General features: G+C 35.7%; 1 protein-coding gene across 1 annotated transcript in view; it reads right to left on the bottom strand.

Annotated features, from left to right (window-relative positions):
• The window catches only part of LOC145673940 (otoferlin-like), a 479,417-nt gene that overhangs the window by 275,765 nt on the left and 180,460 nt on the right, over nucleotides 1-23,192 (bottom strand). The window contains exon 7 of the mRNA XM_081743754.1: nucleotides 22,334-22,418. Within this exon, the coding sequence (XP_081599880.1) occupies nucleotides 22,334-22,418 (85 nt within the window). The remainder of the gene's footprint in view (nucleotides 1-22,333; nucleotides 22,419-23,192) is intronic.

The raw sequence follows: 23,192 nt of genomic DNA, 5'->3' as shown, positions 1-23,192 counted from the left end.
TATTTTGCCACCTGGTGGACACTTTTCGAAGCTGAGAAACTAATGTGAAAAGAACTGTCTTGGGAGATCGTCAGTGATAGCCTTCGAGTGCGTATCATGTTGCTCGTGGTACTATGGAGGTAGGGGGTCAAGTAGGACTTTCTTTACATATACAGTACACTACATTTTCATCTTTCTTTTTTGTACATTTATTCGTTCATACCTCCCCTTCTTCCTTTACACTCTTTCCTTTTTCATTGTACATTTCTCCCCATCTTTTTATCCCCGTTCATCGGGTCACTTAGCCCTTTTACTGTCTGAGCTTCTCTGCAGATTTTGGTCTTTTTCTGATTGCAATCTTTACTTTTGGACAGTTTAGTTTTCTTTTCACAAATGCTCATTGTGAGGTACGCATAATTTTTACATTTGTATACTACATGAATTATGTTTGAGGCACCCAATATACCGTTAGTGGTTTTGGTGAAGAAGAAATATTGGGCGGTATTCAGAGAGAATTTGTTAATCAATAGTTAGTCACCATCTAATTAGTACCAAACTAGCTCTTTACGAAGGAAGGTGTACTTTTTTGGTATTCAGAGTCTACTTTGAGTACAACTAAAAAGCTGATTTGGGTATGATTAACTAATATAACTCCAATGCATCAGGCTACAAAAATAAATGTGGCAACTACGGAAAAGTAGATGTGCGCATGCGTAGGCTGTAAACATGAAAATATATGAAATCCGAAATCCTAAATATGGTGCACAAGCTAAACCGTGGCTAAAAGGGTACCCTCTGCTCTAGATTAATTAGTCACATGTTATTAACTTCGTCGACTACTACGTTCTAATCAGCAGTAGCGTAGCTAGAATTTTTGCAGGAGGGGCCAATGAAGGGCCCAAGAAAATCATATATATATATATATATATATATATATATATATGTGTGTGTGTGTGTGTGTGTGTGTGTGTGTGAATGTTTTCATCTTTGTTGTTCATGATTTTACTCTTTTACAGTGAAAATGTAAGAATTTACTACTTCAGACAACTAGGGTACATCAATACAATTTATTTCTAATATAAGTAAGTAGTTATTTAATCACGGCGTTTAAAACAAGTGTGGCTTGTTGATTTAAGTGGAAACAGAGAAATACACTTTTACGAGGTAAAGAAAATAACTTATAGGTTCATGCCTCTACTTAAAAAAGGATCTTTCTATTCTTATGGGCAGCAGGAAACTTATCAACAACTTCATCAAGATCTAACGATCTAAATTCACCAAGAAATCAATTTTGGGTTTCTCTCGTCTTCATACAACTTAATTGTTTTGGGGGGATTTTGTGTTCACATTTGAATATTTCCAGATCACTTCCATAATGCTGGTCCATAGGCTCGACAATGTTGTAATTTAGGAAGTTCTCACTTTTTGGATGTGGAGCGGTGATTGATCTAATGATTTTTCTACGTCATCCAAAGCGTTTTCCCGTCTCAGTGATTGCCTTATCAATAGTAGGCAAAAAATGCCTCTTAGTACATTATCTTTAGAAAATTCGTTTTCTACCTCCAATGAAGGAAGAGATTCATCCAAATTGAATTTGTGATATTTTGAAGGCAAATGTCTAATTCGTTTTCACGAGGAACCCCTATAGCTTATCTGTTTCCGACTCTGGAATTTCAAGACCATTTTCTTGCATGTTTCCAAACATTCTTGATAAATTTGTTCGAATGTTGTTCGTTGAGAGTCATACGAGAGTATTCTCCAGACTTCATCTTCGACAGCTTTTGAACTAGTTAGTATACAAGAATCAAACCTTCTGACATGTCTGTATCTACTTGAGATAAGGCGAATCTCAATATTATAGTATGGCAGCTGTCATCTCAAATTTTATCAGCCCGAAAATTTCCCACTTGTGCAGGTCATACTAATTTGCCTGATGGAGTGATGGAAGTAAATAAATATCATATGTTTCGGATTTGGTTTAATGCCGCATAACAATACCGCATCTAAAACTAAGTAATGAATTTCCCTTTACTTCATGACAGTTAAAAAGTAAACACTTTTTGAAGCAAAAAGAGGAAATGCGTTTTTCTTTTCCTAATATCAAAGGGTGTTAGAACAGACATTTCAATTGAGACTCCTTACACCAAAAGAAGCATAGATGGCATTTTTCTTTCTTTCGTTTGTTTACCTTCACTAGCTTTTGGAATTTGATGTGAATTCAAATACATGAACACTTCACAGTCATACCGAATGGCCAAATCTCAGCGGTAGAACATCAACTTAAGATTCAGAAGATGATGTGATGATCCCTCGTGGTTAAATATTTCGATTGAGGAGTTTACCAAAATTCTTCCTCGGCGTCAGTAGGGAAATTTTTATTGCCCTATCGAATCATTTCCCTCATTTCTATCCTCTGAGCTTCGAATGTTTCCAAGCCTTAAAATGAATCCAAATGTAGTTGAAGCAACTTAACGCTATTATCCTATAGTCGATACTAAATTAATATTGTTAGTTTTCAGATTAGATTTGAAGGAGGGCCATTAGTTAGAATATCCTGTTAAAAATTCGTCACCACTGATTTACTATTCTGCATAATTCTTACAATGTAATTCTCAGAAATGCTTAATTTTCTTAGAAATTCATATTTTAACAAAGAACAAATATAAATCTGTGATAAAATTGGGTATTCACTGACTGAATTCACTGTATGGAATATCTGTGGACCAGTCCCACAAACTCCTCATATCTCTCTGATTACTAAACATTAGAAAACGGGATGAAACAACCTGGTCACGGGACTAACTATCATTTTACACAAAATAGCATTACTGCCGCGACCAAGTTGTATCATCTCGGTATCTTACCTGATGGTTAGTAATCAGGAGATTGTAGCACTGGCATTGATAAGCTTCGGAATTTCTCTATTAGTAGTAGTTTTGGGATTAGGGTACAGTTAAAATCGTTTAAAACAAAATAGTTCTGAACGATTTATTTTTAAAAATCACTGATTTTTACTACATTTCCCCAGGCTTTAGTTAGTAATATAGGTCCACCAAACGCTGACATCCTTTTCCTTGGAATTCGCTAGTATCGCTAGTTAAGTCATAGCAGAAGGTTTCTACAGAGTTGCCAACGGCTAAGAACGTTAAGGAAAAAAAAAAAAACATACTAGAGACAAGTTCAGAAGGTAGTCGAGAGGGAGAATCATTATCGGTAGCAAGTACTAGGTGTAGGTAGAATTCAGTAACTTATTTTTCTCAAGCGATCTGGATACGAACAACAGGGAAAATGATTATTGCAGAAACAGGACCTGATAAAAACTTTTGTTCTCTTCTTTTACTGTACTAAACAAGACGGCTCGATATTAAGATTCTTTGAAAATAATAATAATAATACCAAATTTGTTTAATGGATGCTATGCATTTGTTCTGTTGCCATAATCAATGGAAATTAATTACTTACTGTACGAATTATAATAAGTAGCGTGCGCAGACTTCTTTCGTTCAACGCAAATGCCATGTTTTACTGTAGTGTATGCTTTTTGTAAGCAAGCATCTATATGACTTTCAACATTCAAGTGAATGAGAATGCTGACTCATTTTGCTTTTTTTCTGATTCTTTGTTGAAAACGAAGAAGATAACCAGATAAGGGACAGAGTTTAAAACGAACGTTCAGATGGTGAGGTCAATGCATGTACGATCCAAATTTCGATGAATTAGATCTTGTTGTACTACAAACAAAAGAGCTGCCTGAAGCTTTTTACTTGGAACGCAGACTACTGCAACATACGGTATTCTGTAGTTGGTAACTCTGCTGTTTCGGTAGTAATTTCACTTATGGCGACTATTAACTAGGCGACTTGTGGAGACTCCGTTTGTCGACCTATATCAGTATCACTCTGTATGGGGGTGCCACTAGGGGGGCCAAGAATTTGAGCAAGGGGGCCTGGCCCCCCTTGGCCCTCCCCTGGCTCCGCCACTGCTAATCAGAGACCTTGAATACACTTTCGATAACCATCCGTTAGTCTAACTCATAGTATGGCGTTAATCAGACGTCAAAACGACTCTGCATAACTCCCATTGTTTCGTATCCGAATTTAGTCGTACTAAGCCAATGCAACCAGACACGAGCCGTGCCATTTACTGCAGAAATATGTCAACCAACCAACCAAAAGTAATTGAAATTACACTGCCCTGAAAATTCGCATCTGATTCGTTATATGAAAGATTTATTCGTTATGAAAGATTTATTCACTTTATGGAAAAAAAAATATTCATATTTAAGCAAAAATGTACTAGTACCGAATTGTTCGATTGGCTCGATTCGAGTTTAGCATCCCTTTCAGGAGATGAAACGTGGCATCAAAACCACACGAGCTCCCACAGGTAATCGATCAGGACTTTCTCGTTCCCAAAGACCACGAGGGACTCCCGAATTGTTCGAGTATCGTCTAATATTGGTAGGAGTTTATCACCCCTTTTCAGCACAGAGACTATATGTGGCGTGAATCTACAGCTTAACACGGATTCCAAACAACAGTGATAGTCCAAATTTCAAGGATCTCCCACTGGCAGTCGACCCAAGGACCTACGTATCAATGACCTAAGAGCTAGTCACCACATCAGTGTGAAGATCTATCGTCTAATATGATTGACGAGGGTATACAGTAAATAGCCCTTGTATTACAGAAGCTTGAGGGTTGTTTGACAGTGATGTAATCTTAGAATTTTTCGTAAGTATACGCTCTGCCATTTCCAACAACAGCGTATATCTACCCCCGGAAATGCTCATTCTCTCATAAAGGTGAGTATTCGATGTACCATACACCGTATACTCCCTATACATCCATAACACCCCTGGTTTTTGGCGAGTTTGTTAGCACAATGTCTGATATTTGAACCACGAGTTAAAATCGGAACTGGAAATCCGGCGTTTAGTATCAACAATATCGGAATCAGGCCCAGCCCAGCGTAAACCCACTTTTTTTTTCAAGCAACCAGTGTAGTTTAACTACAATTTCAATAATTTATCACTGGAAGCTAATCTCATTTGTATGGTATGTCATAACTTAGATACGGAACGTGAAGTAAATTATCCATTGTGAAAGGTAAAATAGGCTATGTACGTTTAATAAATTGTTTATTAAATTACTTACTAAAACTGATGTCTAAGAATTGTTGTTATTTATACAAAACTAAGTTCTTCCATTGCAAAATAAAATCAATGGTTTACAACCTTGATGTCCAATTAACTAATTCTAAGGAATTGGTGTCGGGTCTCAGAACTAGACACAAGAGACTAGACCTCGGACGCACTCTACCACTCACATCTCTCCGAAAGCTATCACTGTGGATTTTAAATGAAGCATTTGTCATTTTAGTTCTCGTATCTCCGTGAAACTAGATCCTGACTAACAGTATAAAGGACCTGATGAACAACGAAAAAAAACTTTAAGCCCCTCCTTTCCCTTCTTAAGATTGTTATTTAGAAAAAAACCCTTCTTGTTCGTAGACTAGGGTCAAAGGGAAATATTTATGCCAAATTTCAAGTTCTTACAACTAACAATTTCGAAGAACTGTTGAACAACGACAAATATTCGAAGCCCCTATTTTTCCTCTTAGGGTTCGTATTTCACATAGCAATGTATTATCCTCTGTGTGAAGTTAAGGTAGAAATCTGCAAAAAAGTACCTATGTCTAACAGCTTCAAAGAACTTGTGAACGACGAAAGATTTCTAAAACCCCGATTCCCTCCTTAGGATTCAAATTTCGAAAAGCGTTTTCTTGTCTGTAGACTAGATTAAGAGGAAAACATTTGTGCACAATTTTATAATTGGACACTTGTAACCACAGTCCTTATTAACAGTGATGTAGATATAGTGAACGATGGAGAAAGCACCCTTTCTTCCTGTAGGCTTTGCATTCCAAGAAAAGCTTTGTCTTATTTAGTTGTCTAGGGCCCAATCAAAACATTTATAAGAACGTTTTATGTTCCTATGCCTATTTCGGAAATGCTTTACCAAACATTGTTAGGGTCATCAAATCTAGAAGCTCAGATGCGCAAGTCATGGAAGAAGGTAGGAACGCTTTTAAAATCTTAACTGGAAGAACAATCGGAAAACAACAATTAGGAAGACCTAGGCGCAGATGGGAGGACAATAAATAGGAACATGAAGTAGAAACTGTATCCAGTTGGCTAAGAACAGAAATCAGTGAAGAGCTTTTGTGAATGCGGCATTAAACCTCCGGGTTCCATAGTTCATAAAGTTAGTTAGAGTTACTTTTAATGAATGACTAAAATAATTTCAAATTCCTTCTTCCTCCTTAGGACTTATATTTCGTAAAACCCCACACTGTGATTTACCTAGGGTCTAAAAAGAGCATTTAATCAATTTTTCAATTTGCTACAAGGAGGGACAACAGTTGCTGCATGGTTCGAATTTTGTAAAACAGTTATTTACAATCTAGAATTTTAGGATAACATTTGCACAAACTTTGAAGTTCCTAGGTCCAACATTTTTGAGTCCTGTTAATGGGCAAATCGGTAAGTCAGTGTCTTTTCTGTTTTTCATGTGCTGTAGGCCTATATACATTACTAAATTGATCCAACCAAAATTATTCTTTTAAGTTCTAATGATACTACCTGTTTGAGCCATATGATTATATTGCAGTAAGGCAATTGGAGCTGCTAGATAGTAACAGTTGTTTCATATGATGTACACTCATGTCCAAAATTATTGTCGCATGTCTATAAATTTGTTGTTATAGGAATATAATTTGATAACGAATTCTCCCGGTATTTCTTATAATCTTAGTACTATGTGTATAATCGGCAAAGACATATATGTGGCAAATTTCATGTCAAAAGAGCAGTAAATAAGAACAATAAAACGAAAATAAAACTTTATTGTCCATTTAGCAACATTTTGTTTTAATCACTCTAATTTTCGTATTTATAATTCTTTTCCTATGAAATTTAACACAAATATACATTTCCCGATTATACACATAGTATCAGAATTAAAAGTACCCTGCAAAATCATTACCAAATTATATTCTTACAAGAAGACAGTTATGCGACAATCATTTTTGGACACGACTGTACAGTACACAAAGTTATTTTAAAATATAAAAGTACTTTGCTTCAAATAAAACGTTCTTTAAAGTGTATTCATCCAAAGAAGTTCCAGGGAGTTGAAGGAAATATTCTAAAACGGTAAAAGCATTTTATTTTTGTATCACTTTTTGTAGAAAAAATGTTTTTCCTTCCAAGGAATAAAATTGTAAAATGTTAATTTTGGAAATTCTATTTTCTTTTGTCTTAGTTTCCATAAAAAAGTAACGAAATTATCTATTGTAGTACAATGACGCAAATTTTTGTACAATGAATGCTAAGATAACTTTTCGTATCTCTGAATCCAGTTACAAAATCCACAGACTTCCAGAAGTCAACATTTTTATTTTTCATGCTCAAGCTTGTTTAAGGATAAAGCTCTTGAAACTTTTTCTCCAGTTCGTTTTGATTGGTCAGAGGTTCTGAAACTTCTAAATCTTTTTGCTTATTTTTAACAAAATGTCAACAACTTCCAAGATTTATTTCAGGAAGCTCTTTAAAAAGTTCACCATGTGTGAAGAGAGAGATTTTAAGAGTTCTATTCGTAGAATGTTCTTACTTTTACGTAATTCACATAACAAAAAATAAGTTTTAGCTGAATACTGGCAATAAGATCAGAAAACATAATCATGTTAGGAAACTAACACTTCTTTGAGCTTTGATAAACTTGGTTTACCCTCTTTCGACATAGAAAAAAATATTGCGGCTGAATCTGCAAATTTGATTTGGTCACTTTGGAAAGTTTTCCTGTACGGAAATGTTGGACGAGAATTGAAACATACTATCACGAGAATCTTAAAAAAATAACAGAATTATTGGATTTTTTTGTTGAATAACTGGATTATTATTATCATTATTAAAGCAAGCTTTTACAATTCAATCCAAACCAATATTTGTGTGTGCGTGGGTACACCACAGGAAACCCAACAAAACTTATCCAATTCTATTGGAAATTAGTAGGTGCACTGAGAAAAAAATGTAGGTGGCGTACTTAAAAAGGTAGGTTACATGCGTAATTCCCTTAGTTTATGGACTTAACGTACAGCAGATGTATAACTGAAAACGCGTTTTATAATACTTTCCGTATAAATATTCCATCTATACGTACTTTCCGTATGAAACAATATAGGCGGTTAAGATCTCACAAATGGATGTATATAACATATAGCTGAGGAATGTGACATAAGTATACGCATGTGATATACGGAAAACTGTTAGATGTCAGAGATCTGCAACGGCATGATGTAATATCTAAGGGCAGTGCGTATGTAGCATATGAATAACGTATGCTTCATACTGATTTCTGTAGTAAGCAAGAGGATTCCGTATATTTGTATAATATACCGCTGTCCGGAGAACGGATTTTTCTCTGAGTGCATTTTTTTGATGTTCCAAAATAAGCCTAATGTTTAGGGTTGCATTCCATTAAAATGAGATGACATCTTTCAGTTTAAAGTCCCATGATTATGAACTTTGGACTAAGGGAGATTATTATTAAGGTACGTGAATAATGGAAGAGTTATTGGAATGAGAGTATGGGAGGAAACAGGAGTACCCCGAGCAAACCTATGGACACAATATTTTCCAACACAAACTAACTTGGGCGCGGATCAAACCAGGAACCTCACGAACCAAATGTACGTGCTCTACCACTGAGTTACCTTGCTCAAAGTTAGAATCCATTAATTTTTGAAGTAATGACTATCTAAAAGAGTCACTTCATGTTGCAAGTTTGTAGACACAAATATATATATTTGGAATGGAGACTAGCATACCTTTGAGCACCGAGGCTATATGACACGTGAACCTACTGTTAAAAGATGGAATACCACTTAAGATAATGTGTTCATATTTTCCAAGGCTCTCCCACCGCAAATCAAATCCGAGGATCCGTGAAACAAGTCGCTTGCGCGCACTAGCCGCTAAATGATTGGAGGGTATCAGGGTTATCCAAAAAGAAAGAACAGATTTCAAACATTTATTTCTTCCATCTACAAAAGATAGAAACACGATTCGAACGTTACTTGATTAAGAAAAGTTTACAATTTAAACAGCCCGGATAGAAGTTCCAATCACGGCCGCATTGGCGCCGTTGTTTGTTGTCGTTTGTCTGTAGAGAAATGGCGGCGTCACCACAGAAGTCTTTTTGTGTGCTACAATTGGCAAAACTTGAGTCCATTGTTGCAGTTCAGCGAGCATTTTGCCGTCAATTTAATAAACAACCGCCGCATCATACCCAAATTTACGAGTGGCCTCGAAAATTCGTAGAAGATGGTTGCATCTGCGCATCCGCACATCAAATGAGAATGTCGAGCGTATTCGTACACTTTACGAAAGGAGCCCAAAAAAATCCACATCACGAGCAAGCAAAGAACTTAACATTCCCCAACCAACGATAAGGCGAGTTCTAAAACATCGTCTGCACATGAAGCCATACGGACTGTGAATTCGATAACTAGAGACCAGCTGATTCGTGTGTGGCCAGAAATGAGCCACCGTTTTGACATTTGTCGTGTAACACACGGTGCTCGTATTGAATGCACACCATAATTACTAACAATAAATTGCAAACTTTTCTTAATCAAGTAGCATTCGAATCATGTTTCTATCTTTTGTAGTTTGGAAGAAATAAATGTTTGAAATCTGTTCTTTCTTTTTGAATAACCCTGTATATCCACACAAAACAATTTTACAGTAAGAACTACGTAAAAATTATTTGATTTTGATACAAGAGTATATACTTTCCTTAGGACCCCGATTGTCCCATGTTGAGGTTAAAATCGGTCAACGATAAACAGAGAGAGGGAGTAAGTTCGCTCTAATTTCGAAGTTTCTTTGTTTAAACAAGAAAATAATTCTTCTCAATTATTAGACTGGTTGCGATTAAAAGTGCAACACAAACAAGGAGACAAAATAGTAGACCGAAGTTAATATTTGGTATAACTGACAAATTATTAACCTTACCGCCCTGTATGACGTGTAACAGCGTGGCTACAACTGATCATAACTGGTGACGGTCAGTAATCTGTGGGCCTACCATTAGAGGTAAATACGGCAACGACACGGCGAGGGACCAAGAGGATGTGTTCTTTAACGTCCTCCTGCGTCTTCGACACGATGCCACAGCTCATCAAATGCAACTGCAGAAGTTCAAGGTGTAAAAGGGTTTCTCAATCATCGCCCAGATGTGTTCAATTGGCGAGAGATCGGGGGAAAGTGCCGGCCATGGAAGCAGAAGAATATTGTGCCCAGCTAGGAAATGTAGACAGTATGTGCGATTTGAATGAGCACGTTATCCTGTTGGAATGTAGTCCCAAAAAGAACCTCACTAAAGGGGCCACAATCGAGTCCAAAATCTCATCAATACAATTGGATGGACATATGTCCATCAATGCGTAGGTGGCACAAAGAGGCACCCCATCAATAACACCCAGTGCTGACCAATGTGTCAATGCAGAAAGTAGACGTCGCCCAGCCTCTTGTCATGGTAGTGCTTGATACCGATACGGCCATCAGGATGCTCCACACAGGAGCGGGGTTAGTTTGAAAAGATATCTTGTCAGTCATTTCTCCATGCAAGTCGTTTGCGACATCATTGTAGTCTCCCATATCTGTGCTGTGCAGTCAGCGGAAGCGGCAGCAATGTTCATCTTGCAAATATTCCCCGCTCTGCCAACCGCAAAATAGAAATGTTACGATCAATATTCGCAAGGTACTTACTTTTCAAGGAATCAGGCACATATCTTAAATTTGAAACATATCAATCTTTAATTAAACAACTGAAAATTGTATCCTTGACAGCAGAAGAAAAGTTCGGTTACTCTGCCTTCTATTAAAAATTATAAGGAACGAAACCCAAGTGTCCCAATTACTTGAACTCCTGAAATTTAGAGTTCCCAACACCAGAAGACGCACAAAAACTGGCTTATTTCACAGTAGAACATTGAAAACCAACATAACGGAAATCTCACGTATTTGGAGCATGTGTTACCTCTACAACAAACTTTGTAGAGACCTCTAGCCGTGCAGATCTCTAGCCTGTCTCTGGCTTAGTCAAAGGCAGTCCTCAGAATAGAAAATTGAACTATATTGTGAATAGAATCGAGTATTTTGGCTTGCTTTAATGTTTGTAAGTGACACACTATAATACGCCCACTCCGTTCGTCAACAATTCTTTTAAAACAACTACTTGGCGATATTGAGCACTAATAAAGAATAAACCGAAATACAAGGAAACCGAAGCAACTACCTCAAATAGTTGATTTTTCTTCTTTTATTTGTTCCAATTATATAAGAGTAGCGTGGTGTGGTTCTGTAGTTTACGATTTCAGTGAAGTTATCTGTATTTTCATGTTATGTGGATTGTTATAATTTTATTTGTTCTCCGAGCCCTATATGAAATTATTCATAAAATATTTTAATTAAAAGGAAACCAATCATATACTGTAAATAGAGAGAGAGAGAGAGAGAGAGAGAGAGAGAGAGAGAGACTCGCCTTAAAAACATAACACGTCCCGCCATTGATATGCAACCACATAAATTTTGGAAAGACGGTGCCATTGAATGGGTATATTTGTTTGTAGTATTCTCTATAATAAATAAATAAATAAATAAATTTGCTCTAGTGACACGAAGTTCAGTATTTTATTACACAGATATAACGAAATTGCAGGAGAGAGATAGTAAAGAAGCAATCGATTTCAGTTTCTTTAGTTACACGGTATTCTAAATATTGGTGAAATTAGCTACCAGATAGAAAATGTACTAAATTCTCGGGAGCTACAGCCCATGAAAGATTATGATAAATCAGATTGTACACATTCTAGATGTCTGCACAGCCGCGGGCTTAAGACCGACCCGGACCGCGGACCGGACTCGGGCCCACGAAACATATATCATTTCGGGCTCGGGCCGTAAATTTTTAAATGCACAACCATATTTCTCGGGCGTTTTCGGGCCCAACTTTGCAAATATACTATACGAGGATATTTATTGGAGCACACTTATGCATAAGCACAACTGCAAAATTAAACCACTTATTGCTGTAAATAAAAATACAATTTTGCGTTAATTATTAAGTTTCTGTAATTAGTGTTTATTTCGGGCTTATTTGACTATCACACGAGCTCGGGCCGGGCCCGGGCCTAAAATGGTAAAAAATATTTTGGACTCGGGTCGGGCCTTACATTATAAACTCACGGGCCGGGTCGGGCCTGAGCAAAAAATTCCGGCCGGTTCAGAACTGTAACACATTCAATTAGGTGATGCATTGTCAGCTTATCTGCTCCCAGGCTCTGTTATCAGATAGTCTAATACAGTATTGAGCCTTTTGTGTACGAGACGGCATTAGTACTCAAATATCAAGGAATATGAGTGGCAGCAAGTCACTCCTAATGGCATTTAACAGCTGATAGTTGAAGCTAGTAGATGTACAGGCAGTGACAAAAGTTCTTTCTGTTTGATTGAAATTAGTTTCGTAAATAACTTCAGAATGGAAGGACCATTTGAGTACAGTTTACAGTAAATTTTTTAAAAAATGTAATTTTCTGTACTTACTGCCAGCGTTATTTCTAAAAATAAATTTTACTCAACGGAAATAACTTCTGTCGCTGACTGTACATAAAATGTTGAAATTCTTTTAATCAGACGTAAAGTATTGTACTGTGAAGATGAGTAAATTTTCTGCAAAGCCGTGCTACACTTTACATTTTTATATTTAAAGAGGCACAAATGCTGTGCAGGACCGTAAACGAATTTGAGCTGTTTATGAATAGCAAAGTTACCAAAAACAAACAAACAAACAAACAAAAAGATGGTTTAGTAGCTTTAGTTCAGGAATTTACGATGTCCAACATTGGTGGGTGACCAATCACAGTAAAAGTGGATGATATTCTCGTGAAAGTGAGCAAGAGCGACATGCAAGCAGTTATAACATCTCCAATGACAAACATCCACCACCTTACAGTGTCGAACCATTTGGAGAAAGCTGGCTACAAAAAGAAGCTCTACGTTTAGGTACCACATGATCTGATTCAAAAACATTTACTCGATCGAATTTCTATCTGCGAGTTTCTACTGAGACGAAACAAACTTGAACCACTTATAAAGCGGTTGACCATGAGTTATAAAAAACAGATAACTTATACTAGGTTTCAGAACAAGAAAGTCCCTATTCCTGGAATTTCAAAGGACACCTTCCACGCTTCAGTTCCTTGTTAACAAACCATAAATCTAAGAAAACAATTGGAGACTCTCAGTTAAAAAGAAGAAAAGAAGTTGCCAAACGTCTTCTTTTCTTCAGATTTCTTTCATTTATCACAAAAGTAATAATATTATGTCTATATTTCTCTCTTATTTTCCTTTGTTTTCTCCTTTCTTGTTTCTTCTTCTACCTAATGACATCGGACATCTGGCAACATTCACCAACCACCGTTCTAACGAGGGTTGGGTTGCCCTTTTGGTAGTGGTATGAGACATGGTTCTTATGTTTTGGAACGGGCTATACTACAACAATATGGGAGAAAGATCATGGTCGAAGTGGGAAAAAGCTTTAGTCGGTGACAAAGCCCACACTGGCGACCACGAAGGTTTGGTGTGGGATTGCAAGGGCTGCGTTCATCATGAACTGCCGCCGTCACCGGGCAGAACGATAAACGGGACGCGTACTGTCAACAATTAGCGAGAGTGTACCCAGCAATTCAAAAGGAACGGCCGAAACTGGTCAACAGAAAAGGTATTTACACTACACTGACAATGCTAGACCGCGCACATTTTTAACGAGCCGTTAGCCAATGAGAGAACTTGGCTAGGATTTTTTAATGCATCCAAATTATAGGCCGAATCTGGCAGTATCACACCATCGTTTCTTTCTGTCTCGGCAACACACCCTGAACGTTGTTAAAGTAGTTTCAAAAAGCCCTGTGTAAACTGCATGTCACAACTTTATGACCAGAAACCGTAGAAATTTTATGGCGACGGAATTATGGTGTGGCGAGAAAATGGCAGAAAGTCATTGCATGGGTGGTTTTATATTATTATTATCCAATAAATAGATTCTTCATTTCGACCTCTAAAGGCTCAATCTTTTCAAACGGCTATTTCTGACCGATTCGATACCTCATAATTCAGATTGCTTCGCAATTGCCTTGATGTGGGTTAACACCAGAAAATTTCAGTGTTCCCATCGGGAATAAAACCAGGAACCACGCGCGTCAAGTTCATGCGCACTAACAATTTGAGTAGTTAGAGGTTCAGTAAGTTGCGGCCGCAAATGATAAACTTAGATGCACATTCTAACAAGAAAAAGCTCAGGAAGATAACAGCTTGTAATTTTCGAATATGATTGTACAATACTTGTTTCTTGGATCAGTTACGAGAAACGTTGTAACCTTGGAATTTAAAAGTAAAACGTAATGCATGTATGCAATATCGCTTTTCGATATCAGAGCATTAAAGATGCGTGTGTGTGTGTGTGTGGGGGGGTAGTCTTGTGCCTACCCACACTACTGGATTACAGTACAATTTTTATACTTTGAAAGAAACTTCCGAATCAGGTGAAGCAAATAATTTTATTCTCTGTTGTGGGTAGTTATAAATATTAACGAACAAATATTTTTGTTTCCTACAAGCGGAAACATCAATATAGAAGAGCATATCAGACGAACAAACTGGTGGGTTAAAAGGAACAATAAAAATTACGTGAAAGCTTTAATGAATAATATTAAAGATGTCGCGAATTCTGTTGAGAAACTTGAAACTTAAAATATACAAAACGATAATCATGCCTGTTGTTCTGTATGGTTGCGAAACATGGTCGCTTACTCTGAGGGAAGAACATCGACTGAAAGTATTTGAGAACAAGATCCTGGGACGAATATTCGGACCCAAGAGGAACGTGAATGGGGAATGGCGGAAACTACATAACTAGGAACTACATAATTTATACGGTTTATCCAACATTGTTAGGGTCGTCAAGTCTAGGAGGCTTAGGTGGGCGGGTCATGTAGCTAGAATGGAAGAAAGTAGAAACGCTTTCAGAGTCTTGACTGGAAGACCAATCGGAAAACGACCATTAGGTAGACCCAGGCGCAGATCGGAGGACAATATTAAGATGGATCTCGCAGAGATTGGAATACAAAGTAGAAACTGGATCAAATTGGCTAAGGATAGAAGTCAGTGGGAAGCTTTTGTGAACGCGGCATTGAACCTCCGGGTTCCATAGGTCATAGAGTTAGTTAGTTAGTTGGCTAAGTCCCAATTTCCAATCTTCGTCATTTTCTAAGTTTTAATGTGAGTTACTGTCCTCTCTGAGTTTTTAATCGTTTAATCGTTTGATTAAATCCAACAACTGAAATGAATTTCCCAAATTTGAACAACTCAAATACTTGTTGTCATGGAGATATGGAGGAAATACAATGTGTTTCTAACACTGAATTCTTCAAAATATTAGGCTATTTTCAATGAGTTACTTCAATTTATACATATCTTGCTCATCGTCTTTGGAGTCTGAAAAGTAGAAAAATGTGGTGAATTTTATTATATATTGTATGTGTGGTTTGGATCTGGCAAGACGAAGAGGGACTATAAAGTACTCAAATTTTCTAAGTTTAAATTTTTAACCGTAGATATCTATGATACCATTCTGTTTTCGTGTCAGTAAGTTTCTAAAATATTTGTTTCCATTGGATATACATTTTGCTCTGTCTTCTTTGTCAATAATCCCAATCAATACACTCCATGTCAAAAAGAAATCCAAGTTCCAAACTAGTGCAAAAATGATATCAATACAGCCGAATTCTTCAACCAAGATAACTTAAGATATTGATTCTGCCAAGCTCTTAAAATTCATGTCCTCATTCTGAAATTTTTGGAAGAACTTGAACAAATGGTTACGTTATCAATACAGGCAAATTCTTTAGCCAAAGGTAAGTTACGGTCTGTTGGTAAAGTTTTTCAAATAATTTCAGAATGTGATAATTTATTTCAAGTACTTGGTAGAATCGATATGCAACACCTCGAAATTAAGTCTTTCTCCTCCTTACCTCCCATGAACCCCACACTTAAGGTTTAATAGTTTCGTAAAACATGTCATTACTTGTAAGCAGTAACTCATAGTAGAACACTCCCCTCTCGTGTGTAGGATCCTTCGTTCAATCATGGGTCAGGCCGTGTGCACTTCGGGTGGACAAATATCGTGTTCGTGGATTTTCTCGGAGTTAGCAAATGATTTCAGTATTTTTTGAAAACACTCGTGCCCCCTTAATTGCGGGACCATGGAGTCATCGCTCAACCTTACTATGGACCCTTGGTAACTTACTGTAATTTGGCGTTGCTGTCATTATTAGTTGTAGTCAGCAATTAAGGCTTGTTGAAAGTGATCATATCGGTTTATACAAGGATAGTTGGGGGAGGGTTGATGGCACTGTTTGTTCCCTTAGTAGTGGTGTCCGAAATGTTGTATTTTTTAGATTTACATGAATGTTCAAAATTTCATATTTCCAGCTCGTCTAGAACATACCAGGCATTTATGTCAGTCAGTGAATTAGCCAGATTCCACGAAAAAGGCAGCTTGAGGGGATTCATATCTCAACTCTAGATGGTCTCCTACAGATAAGGTTTGACACTTTTGTACAATATGTCATTACAGAAAAACACTCTCGAATCTGTTCACTCTCTCCGACTGTAACTGTGTAACTATACGTAGTTTGGCATTGCAGACATAATTAATTATTCAGCAGGTCTTAAAAATTACCATACGAAATAAGATTTGACGAGGAAATTCAAATTATTGTGTTCGACGCCAACAAATCAGGTTTCAACATTTTTATATTACAAGCCATTTTTCTGTTACGTTTACATGAAATATTTGGTTCAAATGTTCACGTGGAGTAAGAAAAGCATAGGTCAAAATATTTTTGATTCACAACTGAAAACACATTAATATCACTTGGCACATTCGTCGACAATGGTTCCACTAAGCAATTGTACTGCTCTCCGGTAGACAGCGTTAGTAGAAAACGCGATACGATTGTATTTTCATGTACCAGAGTATGTGTACCTACTTACCTCGTGAGACTGTTTCAAACAGCCATTTGATACTTCTCTCATTAATGTTTATCGCAATACATACATAGGAATAAATAGCTTCTGAAATAAAAGCATATTACTGTATTTAATTTAAAAATAAAGCTTTACATATATAATTTCCTGCTTGAATCCAGAACGGTTTGTTTCAAATACGTTCAACCTTGTTTCACTAGAATAAACTCACATTTATTACACAATTACATACCACACTATTACAAAATTACTGAGAAGTTTCATCACTCAAGTACAATTTATACATTAGACACTAAAAGATGAATATATTTACTTGTGCTATAAGCATGCATTCGTTTTTAGGTGCAATTAAATACACTAAAACTACCGTGCTAATTAATAATTTACATGCAAAATGAACCTGTAAAGTGCAATGTGCAGAAAATTAAATCTAGCCCACAAAAATATTAAAATTTAAAGTAAAGGTGATTTATAACAAATTCTTATTTAAATATAACGAAAATAAGGAAAACGTTAGGAAATAGTTTGTGTTTACGTGTATATAATACAACATTGATTTAAACGATATATTTTATAATCAAAGGAGGTATTTATTGTGCAACAGAAAAAAAATAAGTGAAAAACTTAATGTGAACTTTGGAAGAATGTTTTGTGTTGTTAAGGTAGTGCAACCACCAATTTTAACTCCATATGAAACAAGGTTTCTTACAGTAATTTACAATGAATTATTTACTGCTCGTTGCAATGTACTCAGCTTTTATAAAATATAAAATGGTATGTTGCATTATCGCTAGATTGAGGTGTTGTAAAGAAAATTATATTATTTGGATTTAAATGCAAAATCCCTAATGTTAATATACACATGCAGTTGAATTCTGATTTAGTTTCACAAGGTGTCATCATCATGTTTTTATTTACTTGCAGTCAAAAGTATTTTTCAGCAATACATTATGTTGGATGCAGGGCTGTAATTGCTACTTATCTGCACTTCCACCAAGGATTAAACCTGAAGATTTCTTCAAGTTTTTAAATATTAATTCCGATTACCCAAATGATTAGTAGATAATTCTTTGACTGTGCAGGTTTTGCAAATTAATAACTTCTAATCCCTTTTGCAATTAGTAATCACATTTTAATTCAGAAAACCATTTTTTGTGTAAATTAATTTAGCCAGACAGTATGAAAGTAAAGGTTACATTGAATTTATATCAAATAATTAGAATATAAGTTTACGTCAAATGAAAACCAATTCGGATACTGTATTATATTTTCTGATTAGAGAAAATAACACTTCTTAACAATAATTACCATGCAAGTTTCGTCCAGGTTCCGCATTAAACAGATTGATCTTATTTCAAAACATGTTTTTTTCCTACTTTGATTCTACGCAAAAGCTAAAATATGTAAGAAAGCACTACTTGTGTCTACATTATTCATTGCCACGTATGATACTATTAATACTCTGTACATCAAAAGCAAAAAGAGTACTTAAGTTAGTGTTGGGGAAGTCAGTTTACGAAAATATAAAAGCACGTTAATTTTATCAGTGTTATCAACTTGACAAACCATAGGAGACTAGGTTTTTGTCAGTAAGACCTACCGGATGTTTGTTGTAAATGTAAAATATGTGAAGTTAGTATGATGAAAATGTTTTTGTTCATACTATATTCCATATCAATTTTAGGATAATATTGGCCAAACGATCGTCACAGCTCTGTTAGGGTTATCTAGTGCTTCCACAACATTTACAATATAAGTTTCACTCAATTGCTGTTTCGTTTCGACATAATTCAGGCTTGGAGACCATACTAGCTTGACGTATAATGTTGTTGATTCTGTTTGTCAGGTATCTTAAAGGAAATAATAAACTTGCATTAGAAGACATTATTTAGAAGTCAGATAGTATCACTATTAAGAGGGAGAGAATTTTTCTTCTGTACTTCGGTCTCAAAATCTATCATAGCAATGTTTGTGTAGTATTACATTCCTGTTGATGAAGTTACATGTTAACATCAATGCCGACTCTTTGTCGAAGCCACATGTCATTCATACATACTATATATTTTACATATTATACATATTTTATATATTTTCAATGAGTTCTATTCTTTCATGATGAAACCATGCGTTTATATTTAGATCAACCAATTCCTCTCCTTGTAACATGTTATTTACATCCATTTCATTCAATGCCTCTCCTTTCTGAAGCTGCATGCCGTTCAAATCCATATTAATCAATGCTAGCCACAATATGTTGTTGATGATTGTTCAGTAACGTTGGTACGTTACTGTAAGAATTAGTTACTATCATTTTTTTTAATGGATAAGATTCAATTACATCTGCAACCCTTTCACGCAATGATACATGTTGGCACGATCATGTGACTTGGTACTCTTTAGTTATTTTTCACGATTAACTGATACGTCTTCATTAATAACATAGCAGAAAACACTGTCGTACTGAAATGCTGGATTCCATTTGCCATCATGAAAAGATGAAACCACAATTGTTCAAAAATGCCACCAGAAATCTCGAGGAAAGGATAGCATCCTGCAAACAAATTCTTGGTAGCATCTTGAATACATAATTGTAATGGGCTAATGTGTAGTACATTAAGGACAATGCCTTTCAACTACCCACACATGTTCCACAATAAACATTTGAAGTGTCGTATTAACTCTCCTCCATTATGATTCACTGTAAGGTCATGGACTGTACGGTTGTGTCGAATCCGATCCAGTGCTGTTTCAGATTTAAAAAGACTGAATCAGAGTATTTTTAAAGGAGAACGTGTATGTTTTCGTAACTTACGATACATATAATAAATTCTACTTCCTTCAGATTAGAAAAGGCACACCCTATACTGAGAAATTAAAGAAGAAATATCTGTCCAAAGAAAAGGAAGCAATGGTACGTTCTTGGGTCGGATCTGACCTGGGCCATACTGTTTACGTGATATTGAAAAGCTGTTCTACAAATCTCAAAATTCTACGAAACTACTTTTCTTTGGTGCTTCAACGTGAAAATACCAAGAGCCCACAAATTATACTTTTCTATAAGCTAAGTGTAAGTAGAAAATCGCCAAGAGCCAACAACATAGTAAATGTGATCTTCATTGTATCCATTCACGTATTTACATATTTTTCACGATAATTCAAATTTTGTAGTGAGACATGTTCCATAAAAAGTACTGATGTTCTAAGTTCCAACAATCTTCCGTGTGATTTATGATTTCTTGTCTCCATTTACATTCCTTTGAGTAATTTATGGTAATTCATGAGTAAATCAATCAATATCTGAGCTGATTCAACTGATAATCCATATCTGCACAATACATGCAGTTCTAAAGTTTGTTTTAACAAGTTATACGCTGATATTAAAATTGATTTCACAATTGATTCTTCATAATGTTTGATGACACACAAACAGATCAGTGAATATGATTCCGAAAGTTTTTCATTGATAATAACTGGAACACAAAAGGAGATACATAGGGAGGTTGAACGCTTGTATTTGTATTTGTGTGGAGGATTAACTCCCTATCATTTTTTCTTTCTTGCCTACTTCCGACTCCTACTATTCCGATCGCTGCTAATCTTAAATATGGTTCCACTTTCCATTCACTCTTTTAAGTAATAATAATAAATGCAGCTATTATCTGGCATTTTGAAAGAAAAATGTGACAGTTATTCCTTGCAGACTCTTGGGCACGTTATCTACAAGATCGATCCTTGTTTTCTTGACTTGGAACTATGACACTCCACCTGACGAAACAACTGAAAAAATACAACCTAACTTGAGATTAAACAGCTGATTATTTACGTCCATATTACCGTGACTACTTTTAGAAATATGGATGCACTATAGTGTTTACTGAAACTAGAAAGAGTTTTTATGATAATGATTTTTATGTAGTCATCATATACCTACTACATGTGTGACATAGTAGAGCAAGTACAAACATACCATGTATAAAGACAAGGTTTAAGGATGTTTTTTTTGCCTCGAAAGAATCTGCATAACAATTAAGAAAAAATAAGTATGAACCATATGAAAAGATATGCTGTCTTAGCACTCGAATTTACTAGTATACCATTTGGAACCATATAATCAGTGAACTTATCCACAGAGGAAACAAGATTGCAGGTACTATTATTTTCTACGAAATTTGTATAAATGGTACTTTGCCATGTAATACTAGACATTTCCTGCGGTCATATTTGCAATTCAATTAACTTGAAGAAAAGTTTGAAGTAGATTTTGTGTACATTTACTTTATGCCTTCCATAATCAAACCGGTATTGAATTGGAGTTGTTTGATGTAAAATATTCTGCTTGAGCTGTTATAATCGTATTTGCTAAACAACCTTACATTTATGAGCTTAGATTTACTTTAGGCGTGCATAAAAGAAAATAACCATAAATACCATTTTCTTATATAAAATATCTACTACTTAGTTCAGCCTAAATATCGGATTTAAATGAGCTTATATTGGTCTGATAGGTTTATCCTCTTTTGGTTGACTATAGCTCAGGTTAGCCTTGCTTTTAAAGTTTTTCTCAAATATATGTTTTAATTCATGCATGAATTGGACATTCACGTAAAGTAAACTTGAGAATGTAAAATCGTTACCCTAAAATTTATTTTTAAGCTACAGATCTTCATCAAGAAAGTCTTATCTGCAGTGGATAACTATATGCATGCGTGTATGTAGTAAATCTGGGTAACTGAAGATTTTACGAGAACAAACAGAATTTTATTTCTTACACCGTTCTCTTTTATTTACAGTAAGATATTTGAACTGTAAATTTACCAATAATTGGTAAACCTAAAGTAAACCTGTACTGTAGACTTTGACGTGATCAGAGTAAGGAAGGCAAAATTACTGAATCCAAATTTCTTATCTAGCCATGAAGTGTTTCACACGAGTTTCCCCAACACTAACTAAAATTAAGAAAGTACACAGACACACACTCATAAAAAATAAACAAAAAAGGGTGTTTCTGCTTTAGAAGAAACTTTCTTTTGTTTGTTATCTATTATGAGCAAAGATAGGTGTACTAAATTGGTTTCACGAGCTACTATGAAAACCAAACAAACTACAAACAAAGGATCGCGTTTATCTACTTGTATTGGCGTTATCGCAACTAACTAAACTTTCCACGCCATCGAACTGTACCTGGCTGTGCCCAAACAGTGGCGACATCTAGCTTAAAGCTTCCCAACATTTTGTTTGACCTTAGAATGTTTCTTGATTGGAGAACCTGAACAAAACAGGAAACAAAGTGATAATACAAAGTAAGAGAAGTGGAAAGCAAAGTGGCAAACAGAAGTTGTAATAAGTGCACGTTTAAATATTTGAAGAGTAGTTTCTGTTCTGTCAAAGCAAAAGAACGGTTTTAATTTTAAAAAAGAATATAATTCTCCTTGCAATTTTGACAAGAAATTTCTACTTTTCCAAATATGTTAAGTTAGACGAAGTAAATGATCATGTCCACTATTTTACGGGCAAATTCTTTATTTTCAAACATATGAACAGAAGTTATTCCTAGATTTCTTGCAATTTATATCGCATAAGAGTTACGCTTTATCCTGTGTTTCTGAGATGCAGAAATAGAACAGCTAACGAATTATAATATAATTAGACACAAACTATTTGCTGAGCAAAACAATATATTCACATTAATAAAAAACACATAGTGTGACAGTTTCGCCAACTAACACTGTGGCCTCGTCAGACACATCAGATAATGTATGATGAAGCCAAAGTGTTAGTTGGCGAAACTGTCACACTATATAGTTTTTTTAAATGTGAATATATTGTTTTGCTCAGCAAATAGTTTGTGTTTAATTATATGCAAAGCAAAGCTTCTACTTATGGAAAATATTACAGTTGATGTGGCTCCGATGCTGAAAAGGAGCATAAACAAATGGAATTAATATAGTTATGTAACGCGGCAGATTACCGGATGCGATACAAATAATACACTCAGGATATGCAAGAGGGAAAGTACGTTTCGCTCGGAAGGGAAGTACTG

This window comes from Thermobia domestica, chromosome 17, assembly GCF_964235325.1.
Source record: "Thermobia domestica chromosome 17, izTheDome1.hap1.1, whole genome shotgun sequence".
NCBI classification, from domain to species: domain Eukaryota; kingdom Metazoa; phylum Arthropoda; class Insecta; order Zygentoma; family Lepismatidae; genus Thermobia; species Thermobia domestica.
This window is presented reverse-complemented; position numbering and strand designations above follow the sequence as displayed.